We start from the raw sequence: 25,701 nt of genomic DNA on the forward strand, positions 1-25,701 counted from the left end.
GGTTGCATATCATGATGCGAAGCTTCCTGTTTTTTCTTCTTTTGGTTGCTGTTTTGAGAATATTGTGTTTAAATAAATATTTCACGCGGTGTTTATGTAGTACAATATACATTAAAGGTGCAAGTTCTTTCAACACCAAGTAACTTCTTTTCTATTTGCGTTCAATCACTGACATTTCGCTTTACAAAAATGAATATAATGTATACAGTATCCATTGCCGTCTATCTTTGTAAGCATAATTATCTTCACTGTATTCGTTTTCCTTCATATAGAATTTTATATGTGTGTGCGTTATAAGGCCTCTACGTTTTACATTGGCCTTTCACCTTCCTATTTCCGTTCACCCAAATTTTGATCTCAGATAAATCGTGAGTCTAGAATTCAATGAAGCAAATGTTCCCTTTTCAGTTGCAGTAGTTAAAACCTTCTTGCATATCTTTCCCTTGATACATTATCAAACACGATCATAGTTGTGAAAATGTAGATAATCCTCTTGTTTCTTCATAAGAGAATAATTTAATAATAATCATGTAAACTCGAAATTAAACATTTTCATGTCATCATGGCCATTGAAACTATTGTTATGAAATAAAAGAAACCCATACCGAGCACCCTACCGCCAAGCCGAAAACACGTAAAGCGTGCTTGGCGGATAACGAATCAACAACAGTTGATTTTTGTATCGAGTCAATTTTCTGTGATGTGTGCGTGTGCGTGAACTATGTGTGTGTGTGTGCCTGTCTGTGTGTACCTGTCATTCGGATGCGTATGCAGCTAATGCTTAGGAGCACACATCCTTCCATCGAGCTTCGGTGTTGCCCTATCGTTTTTCTCTTTATTTTTGTTCGATTTATTTGCAATCAACCTTTCACCTACGAGAAATACTTACTTTAACCCGTACGAGATTTCAAAACGACTTCATTCCTTTCTAACTTTAACAGTCGGCCTTCTCCTAAGACGTCTGCCCGTATGCAACGGTTCGAAGTCTATATCATTTACCTCTTCGTGTCTTCTTATCTCTGGGATCGAAATCATTTCAGTCGTATCTTCCGACTGCCAAGAGGATTCTGGTGGCGCGTACAATAGATGATTGCCCCTAGAACTTCTACAAGTGAATTTCGTTGTTCTTCTTAACAGGTACTGTATATTAAAGACTTTACATCTATCTTAGGTTTTTGTTATGCTATTCAGATTTTGTTATTTGTGCGATTCGACATTATTACTGCAATCTTGATTTTTGTTTTTGGAGGGATAAACATTTAACTCTATATTCTCACTCACTTGCGTATCAACATCGAGAATTCGGAGTAATATTTTAGCTTGATGCCCTTTAAAAAATAAAATAGGAATGAAAAAGCAGTTTTTAATCAACTGTCTTCTCTAGGTCTAGTCTATAATATTTATTATACATAATGTAATTTACACTAATATCTTCAATCGGGGTATACGTTCGCTGACGTCAGCAAGGAACGAATTGCCATCTGCTTAAACATTAGTGTATCCATGCTAATGTTTTTTTGATAATTAACATTCTCCCTATAATGTTTAAAATTTAAATGTATTTAGTTTTTGACCAAATCTGTCTTCAGTATGCAAAAACTGATATATCAAATAGATTTATGATAGGCCTAATAGGGAACATGTCTTCGATGTTTTGTGACTTTAAATTCTAACCTTGTCTTCATATTGAATTTTCTACCAATTAAGTCGAGACATCTTTTTCAATTTATATCGTTATATTGTAACACATCCGCTTGCTCCTTCACACCTGGCAGATAAGAACATTGAGGAAAATGAGTGATCACCAGGGGCCTATAGGGAAAAACATTTGAACATGGGCATTACTTAGAACAAGGATTTGATCAACTGCGTTTTCATGATTCGAAGGTTGATCGATGGAGGAGTTGATGTGTCTTGTCATGTGGTTTCATCACACAAACCGTGTTAAATTCTCGTCAAAGCGTTTTAGACCAGAAGGGGGTGATGTCGGTGAAATACTCCGTAATCAAATCATCCTATGAGGGTGAGAAGGGTCTTACTCCCATCATTGGCTTCAAGTCATCTTGAAATTCCTTGACTTAAAAGCGATAAGATCCGAGAGTTTTCAATTCATGCCGTATAACGTTTTTTTCTACCATGTTTAGAGTGAATCAAAAATGAAAAGTTTGATGGCATGAATTTTGTTGGTAAATTAACATTGTTTTGACAGAATAGCAGTAGTTTGTATTATGATATCACAATTCAACGCATTTGAATATAAATTCAACTATTGATTTCTAGCCGTCTTGTAATGATTCTACCAGAATATTTGAGTCTTTGACTTACTTCACTGACATGTTTAAGTATAACCCCCTTCCAATTTAGCTATTTAGATATTGACCCATAAAACATGGTAATACAATGATGATATTCGACCAATATGTTTTAATGCGATCTCCCTCCATCATTAACAAATTATTAAAGTATATTTAGGAAGTAACCCCCTTCCCCGCGTGTGTCTGCAAATTTCAAATGGTATTTTGACATGGTCTCCTTGGCCTTCAACTAAGTAGAGCATCCATGCGTATTGAATACTTACTGTGTAAAGATATTTTTAAAAAGGTGTAAAGGTCTTCAGTTCCTCACACTTCATTTATTCTGGGAAAACGCTAAGTTCCCAATGGTCAGAGGCTTCACGTTAAGCATTGATCCGGCGTTCACGAACTTTGTTCTTGTTTTTCGCCAAGGGATTAGGTGTGACACCTAGCTCATCATCTAAAAGCTCGACACTTCATCCACATGATAGTACCATGAGTAAGATGTATAATGTATCCTAAAGTCAAAGATACCTTGCGGCGCTTACGGTCTTTATAATACAGAGTATGGTCAGCGGAGAGAGAAAACAAGGAAAAAAGAGGAATGTATGTTACAATTAGAATGCAGCAATACGCAGTATATAAAATGAATGAATTGCCAAAGGCAATTTTAGGGTTTTGAGGAACAATAGTGATAGACGCTAACATCTGTTTGTTTAGGTTGAGGTGGAAAGCAGTCATCAACCATATATTTCCAATGTTGTTGAGCTTAATCGCTTTACGTTTTGCTCATGCGCACCTTTTCACGTTTTATTCCAGACTTAAGTACATTTTGGTGAGCGAGGCGAATCGTCGAATAAAGCAAGGTAGCCATTAACTTTGTATTTTGATGTAGATTTTAGCCTAAGGGCATTTCTGAGCAATGAATGGATCTTTATCCGTAAATAGGCCGCCGACAGTTGGCTCCCAGCGACCAGTTGATATCGATGGTTAGAAATCGACGACCTTTTGCAGAATTTCCGTTTCAATAATCAGGAGAGCAGGTAATGTCTTAGTGTTCTCCGGACACCCTTATCATACGATAAACGAAATTGACTTTGACAGGTTCTTTCTTCATTCAAATACTGGAATGAAAGACATTGTCGCTTTAAGCCCTAATTCATAATATGTACAGGAAAACATAAATGTCATGTCCTGTCTTTATGCAATTCCAACAAGAAGAGATTTATCACTTCTCTTGGCGAATCCTTTTAACGGAAACCTTCCGCTGTTCATATACGATTAACATTTCAATTGTTTTATAGATTTTACATGCAAATAGAAATTGGAACAGGAGATAAATAGTTTTGATAGGATTAAGCCTAAACAGGAAGTTTGTGCAAAAACCGTTGAAAAGAATTTAGAAAAATATTATATACAACGTTCTTACATGTATTATACATCAATATAATGTAATATTAATACTAATGATAACAATGGTGCTATAAAAGAAGCGCTTACCACCGACGTTTCTAACCTTAACCTATTTATGTAACATATAGTTATATTTTTAAGAATGTTGTAGATCTTTGTTCTGTGGATAAAGCAAACAAAAACCAGACTATGCGGTAACCTTAGATCACCAGAGAATAAAGAGACAAAGACATGATGGCTTTACCGCTTAGCGCAGCGGTTTCCATTATTGATATCCCGGGGTGAACGTGATTAACGAATCATTAACATGTATTTCCCATAAATAGAAGGCCATCTGACACCACGTCAACATTTTTAGTGCCGCACATCAGAGCAATCGAGAAAGGAGATGATGATGGAAACCTGAAGATCAAATTACGATGCGGAGACAAATAAGATTCATGAGAGAAAGCCTCACAAATGATGTTCGAATTTAAGCACGATTCCTATCGATTGTACTAACAACGCGTTTAAAAGGAAATTCTGTTCAACGGCATTTAATGACCCAATTTGTCACGCCTTTGGCTGACGTTACTTTATCATACAATAGCTTCCTTAATGAAGCAAGGTGTGACCCCTCTTCCAAGCTGGCGCAGTTAAGCTTGTCACTCACTTTTGTCTCCCGCTTGCAGCTTCCAACTGAAATGATTAGCTCATGATTGGTTTTCACGACGGGTTATTTTATATGGTATTAGAGGGGCAGCATCTTCATCCCATCTTTCTTGATTCCATAATGGCGAATCGGATCCTTGATTTCATTCTCGCTTTGATATCACATTCTCGGTATTCTCAGAGACTAATACGTAACCCAAGAAAGTTGGTATAATTCTGGTGTGCACTCGGATGCTTTGCATGGTAATAACGCTTGTCGTAAATTCATAAAATCGTGCATCACTCGCATTAGCATGTTTCATAAACCACCTGATGCCATTACGCAGAGATGTTTCCATATCTTTTGCAAATAACGTCTTTACGGCATAATGTAAACGTATCCTCAATATAGCCGTGATACGAATGTACACGTATTTGTACCTATGATCGTTACTCCGGCTATGCACTTGTCACTCGATTAGAGAGGCGCTAATTATGATTTCTTTCTTTAAAGGAATTTTGAAATGTGCTTATCTGTATTAAACCTTTTCTTTTATAGCCCTTCTAAATTGTTGGGAGCCCGGAAAATTTGATGCAAATATTTCACTTATTAAGTTGAATCATAATGTGAAAAAGGATGTCATGACACATTTCTGTAAAGATTTCTGCACAGATCCCACTCCAATGTGGGGCTTTAACCTCATCACTTCCTTTTCTGCAGTGTCTAAGGAGTAGTTCATTGAGCATCCTCCTAGATGCATCATATTTAGCATACTTGTTTTTACTTGTATTCGTGACCCCTTGTGGTGCTAAGGTAGTTGAATTCATTATTATTGGCAGAGGAAAAAAAAACGTATCCTTATGTGTGCGTGCTAAGAATAATTGTCTTAGTACACTTTTTTGCGAGACATAAAGGCAGACAATCCAGCTTCATACAATTTTTGCTTATACTATCTCTCTCTCTCTCTCTCTCTCTCTCTTTCTCGCTCTCTCATCATTCCCTCCCCAACTATCTCAATTAACGGAAATCATAGTTTAGGCAGAACCTTTGGGATTATTTAATTAATTTCAAAAAAAGAAATCAGATAATAAAAGCGTATCAGATATTTTGCAGTATCGAGTAACAATTTCATATCTTCATTAGATATTAAATTTGATCTATGATATTAGTAAATATGAATGAATTACATTCCCTTTAATTTGAATACCAAATTGGATGGTTTTAACTATGGTTAACAAAATCAAACGGATATTACACAATCCGACTATGATCTGATTCTGAAAGAAAACGTAATATGATTAAACATGGAAATATATGCATGCAATCTGATTAAAGTTCTTTATTATGATGTAAGTAAGAAAACATAAAAAAACTTAGTTGTATATTACTCGGATACGAATCGTAGTGACGTCAAAACAGTCGAGTGATTATAAAGCCCGATTCGATCTCGTTTCCGACTTACAAATGGTACAGTAGTTCTACTATTGATCTTCCCATATGTAGGAACTGCAATAGGGAAGACAGGTATTTTTTAATTGACATTTTCAGTAATTTACAGTATTTTAATGTCTTTCAAAATAAAATCGCATTCGGAACAAACAGTGTGTGATGAGCTTCATTTTTAAAGGGGGTGTATCATAACGAGAATATGTGTCTTTCCCGTGGCCTGACTCGGGTCCAATCGGGTATAACGACTGTGGACGACGCGACCGCAGTATTCACGTGCGTGCAACATACCCGAAACCGAAGTGCTAGGAGAACTTCGGTCTGTTTCGCGAACGCTAGCGCGCTGACCGATAATCAAGTCCTTCCAATTACGTACTGTTGTCCAATAGAAATTGTAGATGATGATTGCGTTAACCAGTATTTGCCATGCTACACCACCTTTAAAAGCTACTAATTCTTAACCGCAGCTACGATATTTGGCCATAGAGGGCAGCACCGGCCATGGGTATAATAATTGTCCAAGGCACTTCCGGTTGCTATACAATGGGTCGAGAACTGGAAAGTCCTGTAGAAATCACAGTTTCGGAACAAATTAACCGCACGTACATGATGGTGCCTACATAGTTCTCTTCAATTCATCGGAGAGTTCATGAAACCTTTCACAATTTTTTTGGGGTAAAATAAGGAATTAGTTGACACTGTTTTGCATTCTCTATATGGAAGCCGGAAGACACCTTGTCTTTCCCAGTATCGTATCTGAGCATGTGCTGACCTGCGCAGTGTGGGAGGGAGGTCACCATCTGCTGTTGAACATCGAACTTGCTGTTGGGTTAAATTGGTCCTTATATCTTGACACACGTCACATGGAATACGTCATACTGTAACTATGTAATGTCACAGGCGTCATTGCGTTTTCTTTGCTGACTGTTATTAATAGAAATGGATGCCCTCGCAGCATTGTTTGAGCCAAGTATGAACTGAGGGCTTATGGTTGAAGGGAGTATATCCACCGAGCTTTTAGAAGCGCAGGAGGAAATGAATATTAAGCAAATAGAATTTTCTTTATAACAGTCTTTGCTTCAACATTTACTCTAATATTTACCCATTTATATTTTCCATTTCATCTAAGAATTTAAAATGGGTTTCATCCCGTGTTTTTTTTTAAATATACTACTATAGAATGTAATGTTTGTATTTGTTTTTTGCCAACAAATTTGCGCACACAAGTATTACTAAAACATATATTCCAATAATCTTTTCAATTTTAATGTTAACTTTTTGAAACTGCACGTTTTTATGTAGTTTGAAATGATGAATAATGACGTGTCACGAGGTGGATCAATAGCAGTGTCAAAATCATTCATAAGGGGGGACGGGAGGGGGCAGAATTCACATGGGTTGTATAGCCCAACTTGTCATAAAACCAAATGTAAGATGCACTTATTTTGGAATTTTATTTCCCTTCAAACGGGGGGGGGGGGGGGGGGGGGTGGAGACGAAGCAGTTTACGCTGACTATAACCTATATTTTGGATATGCCACTGATCTAGACTCACTATACAGCTCTTCCGTCTGCTCATTATCAGTTGTAGACTGCAGATGGTTTTTTTTGTTTGTTTATTTGTTTGTTCACTCGTTCGTTTATTGGTTTGTTTAAAATGGATTTTCTTTTTTCCTAAGCGAGTAGTGATCTACAGGATTTGACAAAAACACACATGCAAATGCAGAAAGTAACAACCTCGAAGAGGGGAGAAATTTACAGATTCTTTTATTTTTGTACTAAGCTTGTAGGTTTGATGCTGTAAGTGCAATTATATACGTAGTGCTCTACTTGACTTATCCTTCAAGTACTAACCCGGGGAATTACTATCATTATGATGTAGCGTGTCAAGGAGCATCGGAAATCAAAACCATGTAGAAGGGTTCTATCTGTTTGTATGATCTCTCATCCATAGTCCTTCTCGCTCTAATTGTCTTCGTGTATTTGTCTTTTCGTAGAATGGGAGGAGATCGAATAATTATTTAATATTTCATCCAGGCTCCTTCAATCCCCGCGGAAGACTTGGTAATAAAGGATTTTTAACGGAGTGAAATGAACGTTGTATTATTGCTTTAATATGGAGAGTATGCATAACCTAACAATCATAACAAAAGAAATATCATGCTTCTGGTTGTTCTTCTACAAAGGGATTTGATTTTGTGATCTCCAAATTTCAACCATTCTTATCATTTCATTATTGCAAAGCCGATGTCACTTCTTATTAAAATATGATGTGGTACCTGGTAATGTCGGGCGCGTACCTAATACGTGTTTGGCTAGATTAATACTAGCAAGACTCATATCAGCGGTATAATCTTTAGTGATATCCTAGTTATTTTTTAAAACATAACCATGATAATCATGTTCAGCTGAACTGAAGCTGAATAGAAGGATTCTGTACAGCCGAATTCTTCTGAAAAACTGAAGGAAAGGTTTCACGTTTCGTATCCTTTGCTCTATACCATCACCCGCAGGACAATCTGAAACACCCACAAAGTAGGCCCGTGACATTTACATTGAGGCCAGTATCGTTTCACAAGGCTCTTCAGATGGTCTTTTATTTGTACCCTTTCTCCGTTCATTGCCTTAGGCGAGCCTTAGGCCATGGAAAATAAGACCGAAAGGTCTAAAATGACCAGTGGTGTTTTCACCAAAGTTCAATGTCCATAGTGTAGAGTCGCTCGTCCTTTTGTCGAGTATGTCCACTACGGTTCTCACCTCTGAACAAAATTATCCCTGTTCGCAGATCATGATCGACATAGACCACCGGAATGTAATGCTACTTTATACTCTTGCGTTTTAAAGGTACGACGCACGCTTTGACTTACCCTGCTTAAAACATATGATGTAACGGTTAGTATTAGTAAACCTTTCAAAAAGTTTCGTCAAATTTCTTGATTTACTTGAGAAAGAGAAAGATGCTGCAGAACATTCTGAAGCGTTCTTTAATTTTTGCCTCCTTATTTGAAATATAGGAAAGAGAGTGTTGAGTAAGGTTTTAACCATGATCTGAATTCGTAAGTGTAACCGGTATTTCTAAACTAATATAACAGTTGTGGATCACATTTTTTTGTGGGGGGAGGGGTGTAGGCGAAACTCTTATTTACCCTTGTTTAAATCTAATTGCAAGAGGCGTTGCGTAGAACTACTTGACTGATTCCCATAGGCATAGATGCATTGCATACAAATGAAGTCGTTTTTTCTTCTACTTCTGAGGGAGCAGAGTCTAAAATGATGAAACTAAAGGTGAAATTAAATAAACCAAAACGATTTTCCAATATTATGGAGCTGCCATAGGAATTGACAGGCTGTATCTTACTATAGAGGATTCAACTTTCAAAATACTCTGACGGGAATGTATTAAATTTGAAATGAAATTCGGAAGGTTTGTGTTTGGAACGTTATGATAGACATTTACATTTCAAAATCAAATGCAGGATTGTGTCATGAAATTAGGCAGTGGCGAAGTGTGAATCAACCAATTGAGGGGGACTGGAACGGTGGGGGGAGGGGGCACCGAAAAAGAAATGTGAATTTACAAGGCGACGGGTTAGGGGGTGCGGGTGATGGTACTGGCGTCTCCTTTTCTAATTCTTTCCCCTTTTCACTTTGCCTTTCTCTCTTTTCTCACTTTTCTTTCCTTTCTTTTTTTTCAAACTCGAGAGGGGGACACATGTCAATCGTGCCCTTTGTAGCTACGACACTGAGCGTAACATATGTAATCTTTCATATAAACTCATTAAGTTTTCCCCATCCATATAATACTTTTTAGCAAAAGACCACTCTCTTTTCTTATAGTTTTGTTCTTCTAATAAACACATAATTCACATGTACGACATAACACGTTACCGGGAATTTTGACAGTTTTACTTTAAACATACAATTATATAAGATATAAGCTTAGCAGGATAATTCTTTTCTGTCTGACAGTGGGCAGGAAGTAATCTTACTTGTTGCGTCACCGAAGAACGAGAGCCTGTTTGGTGCGTCTCTGAGCTGTCTCATTATCTTTGAAAACAATAAGCTTTCCAGATAATCAGTCAATTATATCAATAACCTACTAGGAATATAACATATCTTTCTCCATTACGTCTGAAACGTTTAGCTGATTACCTGATAATGGTTTTATGACATGCATGTACAAAAGGTGTTTTTCACCAATCTTTGGAACATATCGCTTCATCCTTTACTGCTACACATACACACCCACGCAGCCAAAGCAATAAACAGCCATGTCACAATGCATTCAAGCGAAATTTGTGAAGAGCAATTCAGAATATTATAAACAAGAGTGGTCGGATGGGATACAATCATAATTTTGTCTTATTTGTTTTTATATATCCGTAATATAAACATATTACTGATCTTATAAGCCTGGACTTGTCAGTGTTTGTGAGGCCAAATTAAAATGTTAATAAGATGATCTGTATATCTGTTTAGATCTGGTTAGGATTTTCAAGCTTTGCATAAATCTTTGAAAACGTGCTTGAAATGTTAGAGCTCATTGTCACTGAGTAATTTTCACTAAGTAGTTTGTTATTATAAATGAGCTTTTCAACATAAATAAGGTCAAAGGTTACACATAGGTCAAGTCAAAAATTCTTTAATATATGGACTCGTGTTTGCAAGGGGATAATGTGACCTTCCCGATATCATTAACTTCATTAAATCCGTGGGCGCATCCACGCCTCTCCACATCATACACATTATATATCACAATCATATTGGTGCCGTTCATCTCTTTACAACAACAACAAAACAAAAACGCATTTTTTTTTTCCCCCCCCATAAACATTTTTAATTATTTATTGCCTTATAAACGTGTAGAATGATGAACTCATAAATGTTGAGGTCATAGATATAGACATCAAAGACACCATCCATGTCTATGTAGGCGGAGGCATAATAATGTAATACTTATATTTATCATACATTTCATGTTTACGTATTTCCCGTCTTATGGTTTACTGCATTTTCACCAACCCTCCACTTTTAATGAAACTCGATTCATTTTTATGAAAACCAACTGACTCGACCATTCAGAAAATATGCCTTATAAAGGCTGAGTTCGCGTTTATCTAGGTGAGCCTTTATGAAGAGAGCAATTCAAAGATTTCAAAGACTCCTGAATACATGAGGCTCTTCGGAGTGTGGAATTCGTACATGAACGTAAAACTATAAATTAGTCGCAGTAATTAAAAAGCATCATGTCTTTAACTGTTAATAAACTTGCTGTAAAAATGGATTATTTGCACTTCGATAAAGAATTCAAACATAAACCTCACAGCGACTTTTATCTATTTTTTCTTTCACATTTTAAAAAAAATTCATACAAGCTGATTCTCCGAGGCTGTGGATATTTTCCTTTTACGTCTTTCTGTCATTGTTAACTTCCTTAGACCAATAATTTTCAGAGGTGTCATAAATTGGCCAGTGACCAGCGCCAGTTGCTCGCTGTACACGGTATTAAAGTGAGATAATGAATTGAATGTATCAAAATAATGAGATACATTGCATATGCTTTGTGCAGAAGCAAAGTAACAAACAAACACACACACACACACACACACACACACACACAAACCCGCGCGCACAATGTTCTTTGATATTTTATATTTGTTACGTTTGGCATATTTCATTTTGTTAGGGATGTTTATTGGATCTGCAAAGACCGAGTCAATACCCAAATCCCAATTGTTTTATTCAAACATCACATAAGCAACTTTGGCGCAGGTTGATTTTTGCACTCTCGCAAACAATGTCTCCTGTTTATTCAAGCGCGAACACATACCACACAACAATGATACTAAATGATTTAGGATAAAACACTCTTTCATAAGGTGTATAATAAATTACTGCTCATAGATGATACTTAAAAATAATTAGCAATTTTTAGGTGTAATCTTGTTTTGACTACATGATGAACGTACGAAAGGACCAGCTTACTACTCGAATTAGAGCTCACGATTGCTCAATAGCTGGAAATTAAACAACTTATTAGGGGCCTACAGCCCCCCCCCCCCGAGTCCCCGCCTTGTAAGCCTCTCGTTGGTACGCCTAATTAAGGACCTCTCTCATACGAATTTCCGTACTCTTATTTCTCTGTACCAAACTTCTATTTTACCTTTCCGTAAGTTGGAGTAATATGTTTTTGTTACCGATCATTTTCTTTTAAAGCGATTACCATTGTCATTGAATTCGATTTTATTCCCCTATAAGTACCTAAAATACGCAAAATACTGTTTTATTATGTATACGTTGGGCATTATGAAATGGTTTATAAGATTTAAATTGAACTTTGATAATGTACACATGACTGAATTCATAATCCGTCCATTTGCGTCTAGACTTGATTAGAAAAAGACCAAATAAAGAATAAAGTCTATATGAATTTAAGATGCTTTCTATCGTTATATTTCTCCCTTCCTTCCTCTCTCTTTATCTTTTTCTCTCTCAAACACCCACAGACGCCCACACCCGCATTCTCACTCACATTATATTGTTCTTTGAATACATACAGGGTTTGAGGAGCTAAAGCCTTCATCAATCGCTCTGAATATTGTTTACCGACCGTTTAGGTTGTGCAAGAGGACTTATACATTATTGATGTTAATAATAAGCAGACAGATGCACACTGGATGCTGATCTTAGCTTATTTGATGTCACTGGTATAATCCTTTTTGCTTCTGACGCTGAGGGAACCGACAATTAATCATCTTTGGCAGGGGTTTCCGTTTACGGAATAGCATAATTGACAAAAAGTCCCTCAATTTGTAAAGGACTCAGTCCGGCTTTATCCATTTATACATTCATTTCTGGGTCATATTTGCCCTATTTCAATAGGTATATTGGCGCCAAAAATCATAAAAGTATTCTAGTGCAACTGTATTTAAGCAACGAAATATTATCGCCCACCTCTCCTAGTGCAAATATATGGTTTCTGTAAATATCAGTCTTATATACCTTAGGTCGAAATGACATGGATATGATGCGTGGCTTATTATTAGATTCATTTTAGTCGTAGCATGAACAAATAATGCAAATCTATAGATTTCCACAGTTAATCATCCTAGCTCCGTTTACATGGTAAGAAAACATGTCAAAATTTCAAGCGGTAACTTCAAAGTCAAATGGTACGTTTGTTTGTTCTCACTCTGTTTACCGTATAGATAGAGTGAAGCCGCGGGAAATTAAAAATTTACGATAGTTTTTATTTATTTGTTCATTGCTGAAAATATGAATGAATATTTACTTCCTTCTTAAACTGCTAGAAATGCTTAGTGCAAACAATTACCTGTTATTTCGTGAAAACGGAAGCCCTTCGAAGTTATCGTAAACCTTCGACTGATCTTTACCGTTTTACGCCATGAGCGAGTTGTCAGGAAGCTAAATCCTTTTATCCTATTTGACGAGGAGAGATCTGTCTTTAAATGGAAACGCGAGAGTTCTTTTTATCGCAGTTGAAAGTAAAGTATTACCTTGATAGTCACCCAGATCAAATGTTCGAAATGGAGAGTAAAATTAGAATTTTCAACGATGGACTTATCTAAACCTTTCAAAGGAGAGAAGTTGAATACATTTGAATAGGTTCATATAATGGAAGGGAAGCTTATCTTTTTTAGAATGGAATCCTATTGGCTTTGTGTGTGTTCGAAATAAGCTAATAACATGTAGAGTGGTTAAAATTCAATTCTATTTCCCGTCTTCAAACCTTACAGTAAACTTAACGAAAATGACAAAAACCGAAGTCTTCATTTTCAGAGAGGCTATAGTGCATAATGGGTCATTCACTCGCGTCACTCGCAACTCCATTTCCATAGACAGAACATTTGGGCCAACAGGAACTGCTATAACAAGTATAAGATGACGGTGTTATAATGATACTCAAGGTTAAGTCCCTTAGCTTTAGGAAGGGAGTAATCCCTGTTAGACAGGCTGATAAACAAAGTGCACATGCCAGTTTAATTTCGTATAGGAAAATATTGCTGTGATGATAAGCGTAAGAGTCTATCATAATAAGAGCGTTTTCGCACCTGTGGTATCGATAATGATTGTGATATGGATACAAATAGATTTCAAAACATATGAGTTTTAGCTAATTGGGTTTTTTCTGATAACATAAATAAGTTTCTTTTCACTGACAACAGAGGCTACTAAAATCATAATCACAGTATCGATTACTTCAAAAGCCTGTGTACTTTTTACTCGGCCGCCAAATATGAAAAGGTGATTGTATTTGCCTCCTTCCTTCTTAAAAAACGGAGTATCATTCCCCATCCCTCAAGATTGAAGTCAATGAGGAGGCTAATGTCAGTTTACGACTCATGCCGATATTCTCATACTACATTTCACAATTCTCGTCTTTAGGTTCATATGTGTATTATCGATGAGCTGCATCAGTTCAACCAGTCTTTGTTGAAACAAGCTTCTTACAAATGAAATTCTTAAGTTGCTATGTAGAACTTGCCTACCTTGATTCAATTAACATGTCGATGAATTGAGGCTTTGTCATAATCATGTATGCATTTCTAAACACTCGTACTGTACAGTATCTACGTTTTTGAGGACTTCTCATCTCACTCTGATAGAATCGGTAATCCTTGCATTGTAAAAATAATATAGAATCCATACTATGTGCATAACATTTTTAGCTACATGTAATACGCTAATAATTCAGTTGTTAAATGTACATGTAAACACTACATTCATGGTGTGTGTTTGTGTCTGCGCAGTGAAAATCGATTGCTTGTTTTGGCACCGGTGGTTTGATGGGTGTCTGTAGTCTATCTCTAGTTGAAAAACTCAGTTTTACCAGTAACATCATTGGACAAAACATATTTTATTCAAGTTGTTTGTTCAACTTTTGGTACAATATTTTCATTGATTAGTAAAATAACTTGGCAGTTGGACCTACAATGACTAAATATCGGTCAGATCAGTTCCCTCATATTTATGCATTGTTCATCAGCCAATGTTATTCGAGTGTGGGTGGACAGTTTAATAAGCTGTCACACCGTTGGTTCTACCAATATGGGGCTTGGCATTATTTTGTAAACAGCATGCGTTCGATCTTATTATACCTATATATATGTATACGTCATGCGTGGGATGTGACATTATGTACGTAATCGATATCAACAAAAAATGCGCAGGTATACATCAAATAATTTATTAAAATAAGAAATAACAGCCCCACACCGCTTTCAAAGTTAATATCTTTAGCCTCTAAAATGAGACTTTGCATCATTTTCTTCTGAAGATGAATTTAAAATTTGAATGAGACATTAAAGGAAATTTGATAGAATTTAGCCTTAATTGCATCCGGAGCCACTGCTCCCTTCATTCGATCGGAAAAAGAGGTCATGTATATCATAAATTAAACACATTTGTATACATTGCATTGCTACTGCCAAGGCTTAACATCATCTCAAGCAAATTATATTGAATGGGATGACGTGACCTGTATCTTACCTCCCCACACCCGATCAGCTAGAAACAGGGGCGGATCAAGGATTCTTGGGGGAGTATTGGCCCCGACAAACAAACACAAATTCAATATTTTGTTGTACTTCAAATTATATTTAATATGATGATTTGCCGGATGTGACTACCCCTTTAATCCACCACTGGCTCAAAACACATATTTGTTTGAGTTATCACATCTTCTCCCATAATTTGCTCTTACCCTCATGTAACCTCTTCGCCTCCCATATTTGTTTATTCTGGGCCATATACATGCTTGTCATATAATTACCAAAAGGGCAATCTTCTCTGTTCCATTTGTTGTAAATTATGAATAATTTCGTTAAAATATTTTAATATTAAAAAGTTTGACACAAAATCGTGTGAAGGGTCAGGACAAACATGGAGGCAAAGATCGGTACAGTGAAAACCAAAATGGTAGGCATATATAATAAACCAGATTCCTTCCCAGAAATAAACGACACCTTAACACACTAATCCAACACCTCCCATTTGCATCGGAAGCGATTCAGAATCTGCAGAGCCCTGTCTCCGATAAATACCTCTCTGTGTGTCTACCCCCAAAAGATCATCCTCTTGCAGAGAAACTATGCAGAGCCAAGCGAGACTCAACCCGGGGCTCAACTAGGACACTGCGTGTGACCACTTTTTTTTTACCATCGATAATGTCCTTATCTTGATTGGTAGTCAATACTTGGTCAGGCAACCTGAACGTAGAAAGTGAAGGCAGGATGTCAGAATGAGGCCTTCGTCTCTATACTCTATTTAAAGCAGTCATGAACCCTTTAAATAATTCTTCTATGTGTAGTGAATTGTTTTGTTTTCGTTTGGCGATTCTGTGTATTTTTCTAATAAGGTTTTCTAATAAGGAAATGGTGATTACAAATAGAATGAGTTTGTCATTTCCATTGTTACAAACTGCCATAGCTTTAAAGGAAAAACAGTGTTTTTATATAAGAAGTTCACATCACCAATTAATACATGTAGGTCAAGATCGTGCTAACTTAAGTCTACTTCCAAGCAATGTATTTTATACTTGAAACTAAACATCGCTTTGTCGTGTAAATGTCAGCAAAAGTTGCGACGGCAAGCAGGAATAGAGATGTCAATGTTTCAAAATTCATAAATAGGGCGCAATAAATATAATCCGCAGGGTTTGTTTTGAAGCATGCTTTTAACCTATTTTCACCTCCCTAGGGTGTGTGTGCGTGTGTGTGTGTGTGTGTGTGTGATTCTATGTGGGTGTGTGTATAGTTGGGTTTTTACGGACGTGTATCAATCAGATATAATTATTTACGTCAAGGGACCTACCATCCGAAAGACGTGACTCGGTTTCGAACCGGGGTCGCCTGAGTCAGTTTGTAGGCAATGACAGAGAGCTGGCAGAGAGCTGAATAAGTGAACGTACCGCTAGACAAACTTACGTTTAATAAGTTTAATACATTGCTATTTCAGTGACCGCTCCAAGAAACACAAATGTATATTAGCAGGAAACGGGCGACAAGACTTCATAAATAAAATTGATTGATGAAGGGTTACAATCTCGGATTATCAGGTAATCATGGACCTGCTCTGTTGGCAGGAATTTTAAAATTCAAATGCAATATTATGTATATTTTATTACAACCGTATTGAAATGCAAGATATGCACCAGACACGTGGCATCATCTGTCCTTCTTCCCAATCTATATTTGATTCTAGATGTGTTAGTGAGGTGTTCTTTTAGCAAGCACCACTTCAGTACATCTCAGATTTACACATGTGGAATTGTGGTTCCCATCAAAAATGCTTCTATCCCACTTCCCATGAGTATCTCACTTTAAATCTCCTTTTGTTTCAGCTCTGATGTTTGTATACCTTTTCAATCCTCCCCTCTCCCCTCTCTCTTTCTCTCTCTCTCTCTCTCTCTCTCTCTCTTTCCTACATAAGTATATGTTCCTTTCTCTCCATCTTACCCCTTCATTTGTCTCTATCTGTCTATCCCCCACCCCCCCCCCCTCTCTCTCTCTCTCTCTCTCTCTCTCTCTCTCTCAGACACACATAGTATAGGTTACCATTCTTTCAACTTTGCATTTCGTCTTGAAAAATTATTTTAAGTATTTGTCTCTCTCCTTCTTTCTCCATCTACCTTTTAATCTATCTATTCCCTGTAGGCGCCGCCAAGCATACTCGGGTTCGATGTACTAGGGAGGGCTGTCCCCGAGGACACGGAGAACACGTTGGGATTGCTGTCAGGGAAGTTGGCGAGGACGTGTTAGTCTTCCCCCATCTATGCTATCGTGATGAAGTCTGAAGTGTTAGTGGTCTACGCAGCCTTTCTCGTGACATCCATCACTCTAGCCGCAGCAAGACAGCCACTTCAGCCCTGGCAACGACCCGGCTGCCATCTTGTTGGTAAGGCCATGTAAACAGTAGAGGTCGTACTCATGTGCAGCAGAAGGGTCGATGGGATTAAATAGTAAATTTGCCTTACACTCAAGCTAACCTTAAAAGACGAAACCATGATATTCCGAAATTGTTTTGAGAAATTACTGTTTGACGATATTTGAAAAATACTGAATCCAACACAATTCTGCCAACATACATGTTTGTTCTTAACAAAATGAATTTCACATTATATAAAAATTGGTCTATGTAACCAAGTAAGCTATATACAAAGGCATCATTATTTTGCTTCAGCCGAAACAGGAAAGGACTTCATTATACTCCTTGACATGACATACAATCCTGAATCACAGAGGTTCAAACTTTATCGTAAGAAGTTACCGATACGCACTTCATTACCCAGTATTTTGAGCTTCTTTTTCTTATTTCATTGACAAGTTACGTCAAATTATATTAAAATGAATATATATATCAAAATTTATAACAATTTTTGTTTTTAACATCCTATACCCACTCTAAATAAATGGAACTGGTAGCTCTTTTTTTCTCAATTTGCCATATACACGTATCTGTATTGCATGGTTTGTATTTCAGGTATTCAAAAATCCTGTAAAACCAGGTGTGGAGTCCTCTTCCCTCTTGCTCTAAATGAAACCAAAATATTCTATATCCTATCCTCTCCTATATAATCTAAATATTATAACTTTTTAATAAGGTATTAGTATTCATTCATTTTCGTTACGCAATACAAAGTGGTAACAGAAATGATGAAGTTAAACAAATCCCTCTTTTACAAACAGAAGAGAACAACAAAATGATAACAATAAAGGTGATAAGAGATAAATAAAATTGAGAGTAAGAGATATACACGCACACCTTAAACAGTAGGGGACATTTGGAGAGAAAGGGAGATAAAAAGAAACTAGAAATGCAATCGTGTCAGAACGATCTGCGTGCAATGGAATAACAAGCACTATGTGCAAAACGAATGCGATTTCCTGACGATAAGGATAAGGAAAAGGAGAATATTAATTTGGGCAGAATGTGAACGAAAACAAGGCAATGACGAAGGGCGTCATTGCAACAAAGAGAGAACGAAAGAAATTGGAGAGGTTGAGATCTGGTCGTATCAGGTATATAGAGTACTTCTATCCAAGAATCATTAGACACACATTTCATGCCCCAGGCTTTCCCCATTTAATGCTACCCAGTGGGTAATGTTTCATGGAATGATTGTGTTACATATTATGTTCAATGAGGCATCTTCTTCTCTAATTTGTCTGTGTTTTTTTCCAGGGCAAATTCTGTTCAGAGCATTAACGTAGTCATATAATTGTATTATGATGCCGTAACGATAAACGCTAATATTATTTTTGTAGGCAGACATATATATGTCGATTTCCCCGCGATCCCATAAAAGCATCCATTTAAATGGAAATGAGGATCACATAATATGATCTTCACAGAAAACTAGAAAGATAAAACCCTTTAAAGCTTAAATTATGTCAACAGTAATCACCCACAATGACAGAGAAAGCAGGATACACGACGTTCGAAAAGTGCAGTAATGGAACATGTTTTAAAACCCTTTTAAGTACGGATAAAGCTATGCTGAACCCAGTTGAAGATCTGACAAGCAAATTAAAATATCGCGCAGGTGTGAATCGCAGTTTTTCATGACTGTCATTGGTTTCAGGATGAGTATCTGGATGAGGTACATATTACAGTAAAGAGAGAGAGAGAGAGAGAAAGAGAGAAAAGAGATGAAAAGATGGCAAAAATGGGAGGGGATGTGCGTGTGTGCGTATGTGAGAGAGAGATAGAGAGAGGGGAAGGGGTCATTAAATGTTCTCACGTTATCCAGAGCAAAGTATCGTCTGTTTGGATCCAAAATGGCGTTAAATATATGTTAAAAATATATGAGTTATATTGCCCTTCCAAACAGACGGTATTTTCTCTCCATTATATTCCATATAGCTTAATGGTTTTAAATTCCATGGCCTATTTAAAACAAAATGTCAATGTTCATAATCTCAGCCATTTCGATTAAAAACACTACACATTGCATGTTAATCCCATGTAATTTGTTTTAATAGACAGGAAAATACTGATTATGGCTTCTCAGTATTGCTTACTGTTTTGCCAGAGACGATGAACCATTGCATCTATTGTAAATATATTTATATTTATAAATGTCCTCCTTCAGAACGTGGATGGACGAAATCGAAGAAAAAATGGTTTTCGGCAAGTAAAAATATTATTCTTCGAAAGAAAAAAACAACTCCACACTCCTCTTTTCTGATGACGTGTCCTGGTCACTCGCACTTCTAAAACAATCATTGGCATTATGATTGATACACTCGATTCCACAGAGGAAGTTTAGATCCGTCAAATTTCATTTAAAAACGGGTCAAAATACCCAGGAGATGAAAATAGAGTAAAGCCCAACACTTTGTTTTTCTTAAGATATTCTTTATATCCCTCAATCTATTTGTTACCACAAACCATCGAACTCCCTCTCTCTCTCTCTCTCTCTCTCTCTCTGTCCATCGCCAGTGCTGCTTCAACTTGATCACGATCAATTGGGCAAAAAGAATTTCCGTTTCGGTTTAATAAAATTTGGAGTGGACTATTAGGCTATTATTATTATTATTATTATGTCATTTAATCTGCTTACCTTACGTTTGCTTCTTCTTCTCTTTTTTTTTATATTTCTTCCTGCCCGTCTCGCTCTTTCTCTCTATTTCTCTTCCTGAAAAGCAACATCTACGACAAGTAACGCACAATAACCACTCATCCTAGAATCAATTGAAATACTCAAATATTTTTCTTTTCACATCATTCATTATTATCCATATAAATGTTAATACGAAAAATGGCTATTTAAGGAGTTGTTAAACGTTATGACTGAAAATACTACCGTTTCAATTTCAATTCATTGCATATGTCCTCTCATTCATATTGTCATCAATCTTAATATATTAACGTAGGTCGGAAATTATAGTTTATGAGAGTCGTAAATGCATGGATCCAATTTTTCATGATATTCTAATCGGTATTCGGTTCAAAACATGGGAATTTATCATCACTAAGGATGGTACATTTTTCACCGGCCCCCAACCGTACAATTTATAATCGATGTCGGTAAGCAAAACAAATATTCGTGTCATGTAAATACTAGGAGGGAAAAACAATACTAACTCAATTTAATTTTTAAAAATAGAATATCAATTTTTTGTACAGTTTTCACAAGAGAAGAAGCATTTAACATATGGCCAACTTGTCATGCAAATGGACAGAGTATCAATTTCGGTGCTGAAGAGAACATTTGCATCTACGAATACGACGAAAATTTAAAATGATAACTAAATTGTCAATTAAAAAGAGGGGACTCTATTTCTCAACAGTGGAGATAAAACAGATGAGGTGAAGAAATAAAAGTGATTCCGTCATCAGTAATGCCTAATAGGACCGGTGAAAAGCATGATTCAATAATTGCTTGTAGCTGACCCGTTTCCAAGGGGAAAAGTGCTATGATAACCAAACGTTTGTTCTTTATCTTAAAAGCTTTTCTCACAGGGAAATAATCGAATGCAAATGTAGAACGTTCAAATTATTTGTTCATATGTTTAATGTCACGCCCAAGGATGATCTGAAGGGTCTAACTTTTAAAAGAAATCGATTGCAACTGTTCATTTGATCATCTTTACGTACTGGTTAAGTTCAAATACGATTTTCCTTAAATAAACAAGTCTAGAGAAATGTCTTCATAAAACGAACATTTAATTGCTTTTCACACAGTTGTATTTGAGGGGGAATTTGAAGGAACCCATCTTCACAATTGATAATGTTCTCATTTGATGGCTTTCCAACTTTTTAGCCGATCTTATACAGGTTTCTTCCACCTTCTTCCCTTGCTTTATCTATATGTCGGACCCCCTCCCCAACTGAAATGACCAAACTCATATATCCTTCATCTGTGAAGAAAGAGACCAAGCATATATTGTTTTTAAAATATTCTAATTTTCACACTGAAATCTACATTACCTTCACAAAAAAATTAGCCCATGTGATATAGAGATTATGCTCGTTTTTCTTCTTGCAAACACTGGACATAATGCCTCTATTTTCATTTTTATTCTGAATATTTTTCCAGGTTTCACACAGAAGGTGGAGATACCCGGCTGCTACGTAGAGATGGTGGCTATGAATGCATGCAGAGGATTCTGTAACTCTTACTCCTACACCAGCGAATGGACCACATTGGTAGCCAGTCAGGGCAGGCAAAAATTTACCACTTACGGCCGGTGTTGTGCTATCAAAGATACACACGAAGTGAGTCTAGTGCATTGAAACCTTCATTGCGAAAAAAAGAAAGAAAAGTATATCGATGCAAAAAAACCGATCCCTCCAAAGCCAAACCCACACGCACGCACATCACCCATCGCGAGCACACCCACACACTCACAAACGCACACAAACACCCAATATCGTAAAGGAAGAACGCAATCGCAACGACTCTCAATAAATCAGCATCAGGCCAGATTTCCTGAGGTATTGCCTTTATAGAAATCATGTTATTATCAAATAATGTAAGCACGTTTCAAAAGGCTGATCGATGACTATTAAAGCTGCCTTTCGGTTATATTTCGTAAGACAGTCTTTGGGATCGTAATGAAAATTTACTACATCCAAGTGTGGAAACAGGTCTAATGTAAACTTACAAGTACATGATGAAGTCTATCTTTAAAATACTTCTTTGAAAAGTAGATTGTATTCAAATCCCATGTCAAATAGATGATTTTATTTTCTTTTCGTAACCAACATATCTCTCGCGTTTTAGCCGGTTCTTTCTAAATATTATACGCCCTAAAAATCCTACAAAAAAAAACTTGATAATCGGTTTAGTGTAAGACTTATTAGATACTCTTTTAAGGTTAACGTTGACAAGAGACCCATTCATTTCAAATATCACTTTGAAAAGCTAGCAATTGTTTTTAACAAACCACGTATGAAGTAGAAACCCTTTTGAAATAAATAGTAGTCAGAAAACCTTCTCTGCCCCCCCCCTTTTCAGCTCAACCGGTTATTGAAAGTACCACCCACTTCCCACTGGACAGCCATGCACTATATTATCCTTCCCAAATGGCCTCTCTTTAATTTCTAGAGGCACTGCAACAAATAATCTCTCCCTTTCTGACCTCGGCGGCATCACGTTTCCTCTTGGAGGTCTGCCTTTCTTATGTTACTTTGTCTGAGTGTTTCTTTTTTGTTACCTGAATACTTTGTCTGGAATTAAATTGGCGCCAAAAAAGTCCATGATTTTGGTAGCCATGAACCCTTTTTGTCTTTTTTTTTTGGATGACACAAGAATTTGTTGAATTCATTTTTGGTTCACTATGAAGCAGAGCAAGCTCAGAGTCATTTGGGAGAGCACCACAAGCTCGCTCTAAAATAAAATTCAATGGACAACTATCAATTACACTTGGCACTTTCAATCCATGTGTAGTAAGTAGGTTGTACCAGGAAATTATTTCCCTGGACTCTTTCAGCACCTCAAGGGGATTTTTTTGTTGTTAAAGCTTCAAAGCAAGGATAATAGAAATGCCTGGTATGTGCCTTGAAGTTCTTTAAAAAGATATCTGTGCATTCTGAATGTATTATGTCATTATGATTAGCACAACCACTTTTGTTACATTACAACTCACAAATTACTTACGACCCCTCTCTCACGGTTGTATAGGCAATATGCAAATTGGATTTAAATAAATTATGTAGGGAAATACGAAACCGCCGTTCTTCTCCACCCAGTATCCGTAAACGGTAGAAAGCCAGTAATTCATTCTTGTTTGTCAAAATGAAAATGCCAACAACGCTCAAATCTTTTAATGTGCCTTACATATTTTTTTGTTTTTGTTTTTCTTATCTTTTTGCTACAGGTACACGTACTTTTAGAATGTGAAAACAACATCAGAAAACGAGTCACGTTTCGTTCGGCGGCTAGTTGCGAATGCAGTTTATGTAACATCGAGAACGATTGATGACTATAAATATAGAACATGCCATTACATTTTCCTTTCTTCTATTTTGCTTTGATTCAGTAATTGTCAAAATTAGATCCCGTGTTCAATCAGCCTATCACTCTAATTAGTTGTAAAGGTGTATAATAATTATTTGGATGCCAGTTTCTCTATGGCGGAAATTAGAACAAGCCATTATGAGAGATTTTCTTAGTTTCATTTTGTATCGCTATTGTCAAAGTTTAGTGCTATCTTTTGATCAATCTATCAATGTTGATTAATCGTTATGTTGAATACTTAGAGCAGCACAATAGGAGTCTCAAAGCAGTCATTCCTTTATGTACAGTTTTCATTATATATTTTTTTCATTTTCCTGAGACATATACATATGTGTACAGTTAACAACTAAATTATTCATACCCCTTGTAAATTTGTTGTTTTGGGGGTATGTTTCGTAACTCACGAATGGAAGGTGAACTGGTTGAATTAGGGCCTTTGTTCAATACTTTTAGATGTTTTTAGCTCTTATGTGTCACATTTTCAAGAAACATAAATTGGGACAAATCAATTTTTCACATACTCAAAAAATTTACAAAACTTGTTAAGGGTATGACTAATTTAATTGTTAGCTGTATGTGTATTGTCGTTTGTTGAGGACAGTGTTTAGTGCCCTACTAATCCAAACAAAGTGGAATTTAAAAAATGTTTAATTTGATTTGGTTAAACGTTGAAATTGTGTATTCTCCCCAAATCTTAAAGATGTGCCGAATTAAACTTCATGAGCAGACTTTTATGATGTGTCTACAATTTACTGATATATTACATTCCTTTTGATGCATACATCATATTGTACATAATAACTGTGTAAATTGTTTTCTTTGTTTCTCAATCTAATTAGTGGAAATGGATAGCATGAAGGACGTATAATTCCGGAATTTTCTGTAATCATTCCAGAGAGCCAAAGGCACATTTCTTTTCTTGGTCGATGGTCTCGCCAGGGTTACTGACTATGAAAGACCTTTCTCATTAGAAACTATGTATATATTTGAAGCCGATGTAATTTATTCATCATTACATAAAAAGCACTTTCACTGTGCTATGATATTTTCTTTAAAATAGTGTTACAGTAATCAAAATAATGTACAAACATGAATAAATTATAAAGGACTGATGAATAAATGTTACCAAATAAAACTGCATCTTGATTTGTATTTCCTCTACATATTATAGGCAAAGGAAATGTATGTCTAGCCTTTTCTCTACTCTTCTTGGGGGTTGATTAAAGAAAGAAGTTGAAAGAAAAATAAATGATTTGATAATACTCCTCAGGCTGTTCCTGAATTCAATCAGGTATGAAAAACACAAGAACATGCAAACATCCTCCTTTTTCTTCTTCTTCTTTTCATTCTGCTGCTTCTTCTTCTCCTTCTCCTCCTCCTCTTCCTTCCTTCTTCTTCTGGTTAAATTGGTACCTAACTTTTATTTTCTTTAATAAAATCATCTTTATTCAATATTGCTTTCGACTTTACAAAACATAACAAAACATATATGAATATACATACATAATATAACCAATAGAATCAACAAAAAGATTATAGCTGATTATACAAGTATTTTTTTTTTTTTTTAAGCAACACAATCTTTTCCCACCTATTATCGAATGATACAAATTTGTTATTTTTAACATAAATGTATTGTTCAATAAAACGATAATACCTTATCATGCATTTAAAAGAATTTTGTGAGAGTACGCTATTTTTGCATTTGTTGAAATAATATATAGTATTTGGCATATAAAAAAATTAAATTAAATTGAACTCCAACGTTTCTATAAAACCCAAATATGAAATTAATTTTATTCACAGTAACTTTATCCTCTAACATGAAATGTTGGACATCCGCAATAAACCTTCTAATGATTGGGCAAATGGGCAATCCCAAAATAAATGTTCTATAGATTCCACGGAGCTATAACAAAATGAACATAGGT

The 25,701-nt window shown here is 36.2% G+C and overlaps 1 protein-coding gene across 2 annotated transcripts; it reads left to right on the forward strand.

Moving 5' to 3' along the window:
- Positions 1-769: 769 nt before the first annotated feature.
- gpa2 (glycoprotein hormone alpha-2) lies at positions 770-24,384 on the forward strand. Of its 2 annotated transcripts, XM_011672524.2 has the most exons (4): positions 770-1,137; positions 17,460-17,700; positions 21,848-22,026; positions 23,631-24,384. In XM_011672524.2, the coding sequence occupies exons 2-4, from the start codon at positions 17,589-17,591 to the stop codon at positions 23,730-23,732; spliced, it is 393 nt and encodes a 130-aa protein (XP_011670826.1). In that variant the 5' UTR covers positions 770-1,137; positions 17,460-17,588; the 3' UTR covers positions 23,733-24,384. The 2 variants fall into 2 exon arrangements, with proteins under 2 accessions (XP_011670826.1, NP_001268687.1); NM_001281758.1 differs by lacking the exon at positions 770-1,137 and having other exon boundaries at positions 17,589-17,700; positions 23,631-23,732.
- The last annotated feature ends 1,317 nt before the right edge of the window (positions 24,385-25,701 follow it).

The sequence above is a fragment of the Strongylocentrotus purpuratus genome, unplaced genomic scaffold (assembly GCF_000002235.5).
Source record: "Strongylocentrotus purpuratus isolate Spur 01 unplaced genomic scaffold, Spur_5.0 spur5_scaffold_5, whole genome shotgun sequence".
Lineage (NCBI taxonomy): Eukaryota > Metazoa > Echinodermata > Echinoidea > Camarodonta > Strongylocentrotidae > Strongylocentrotus > Strongylocentrotus purpuratus.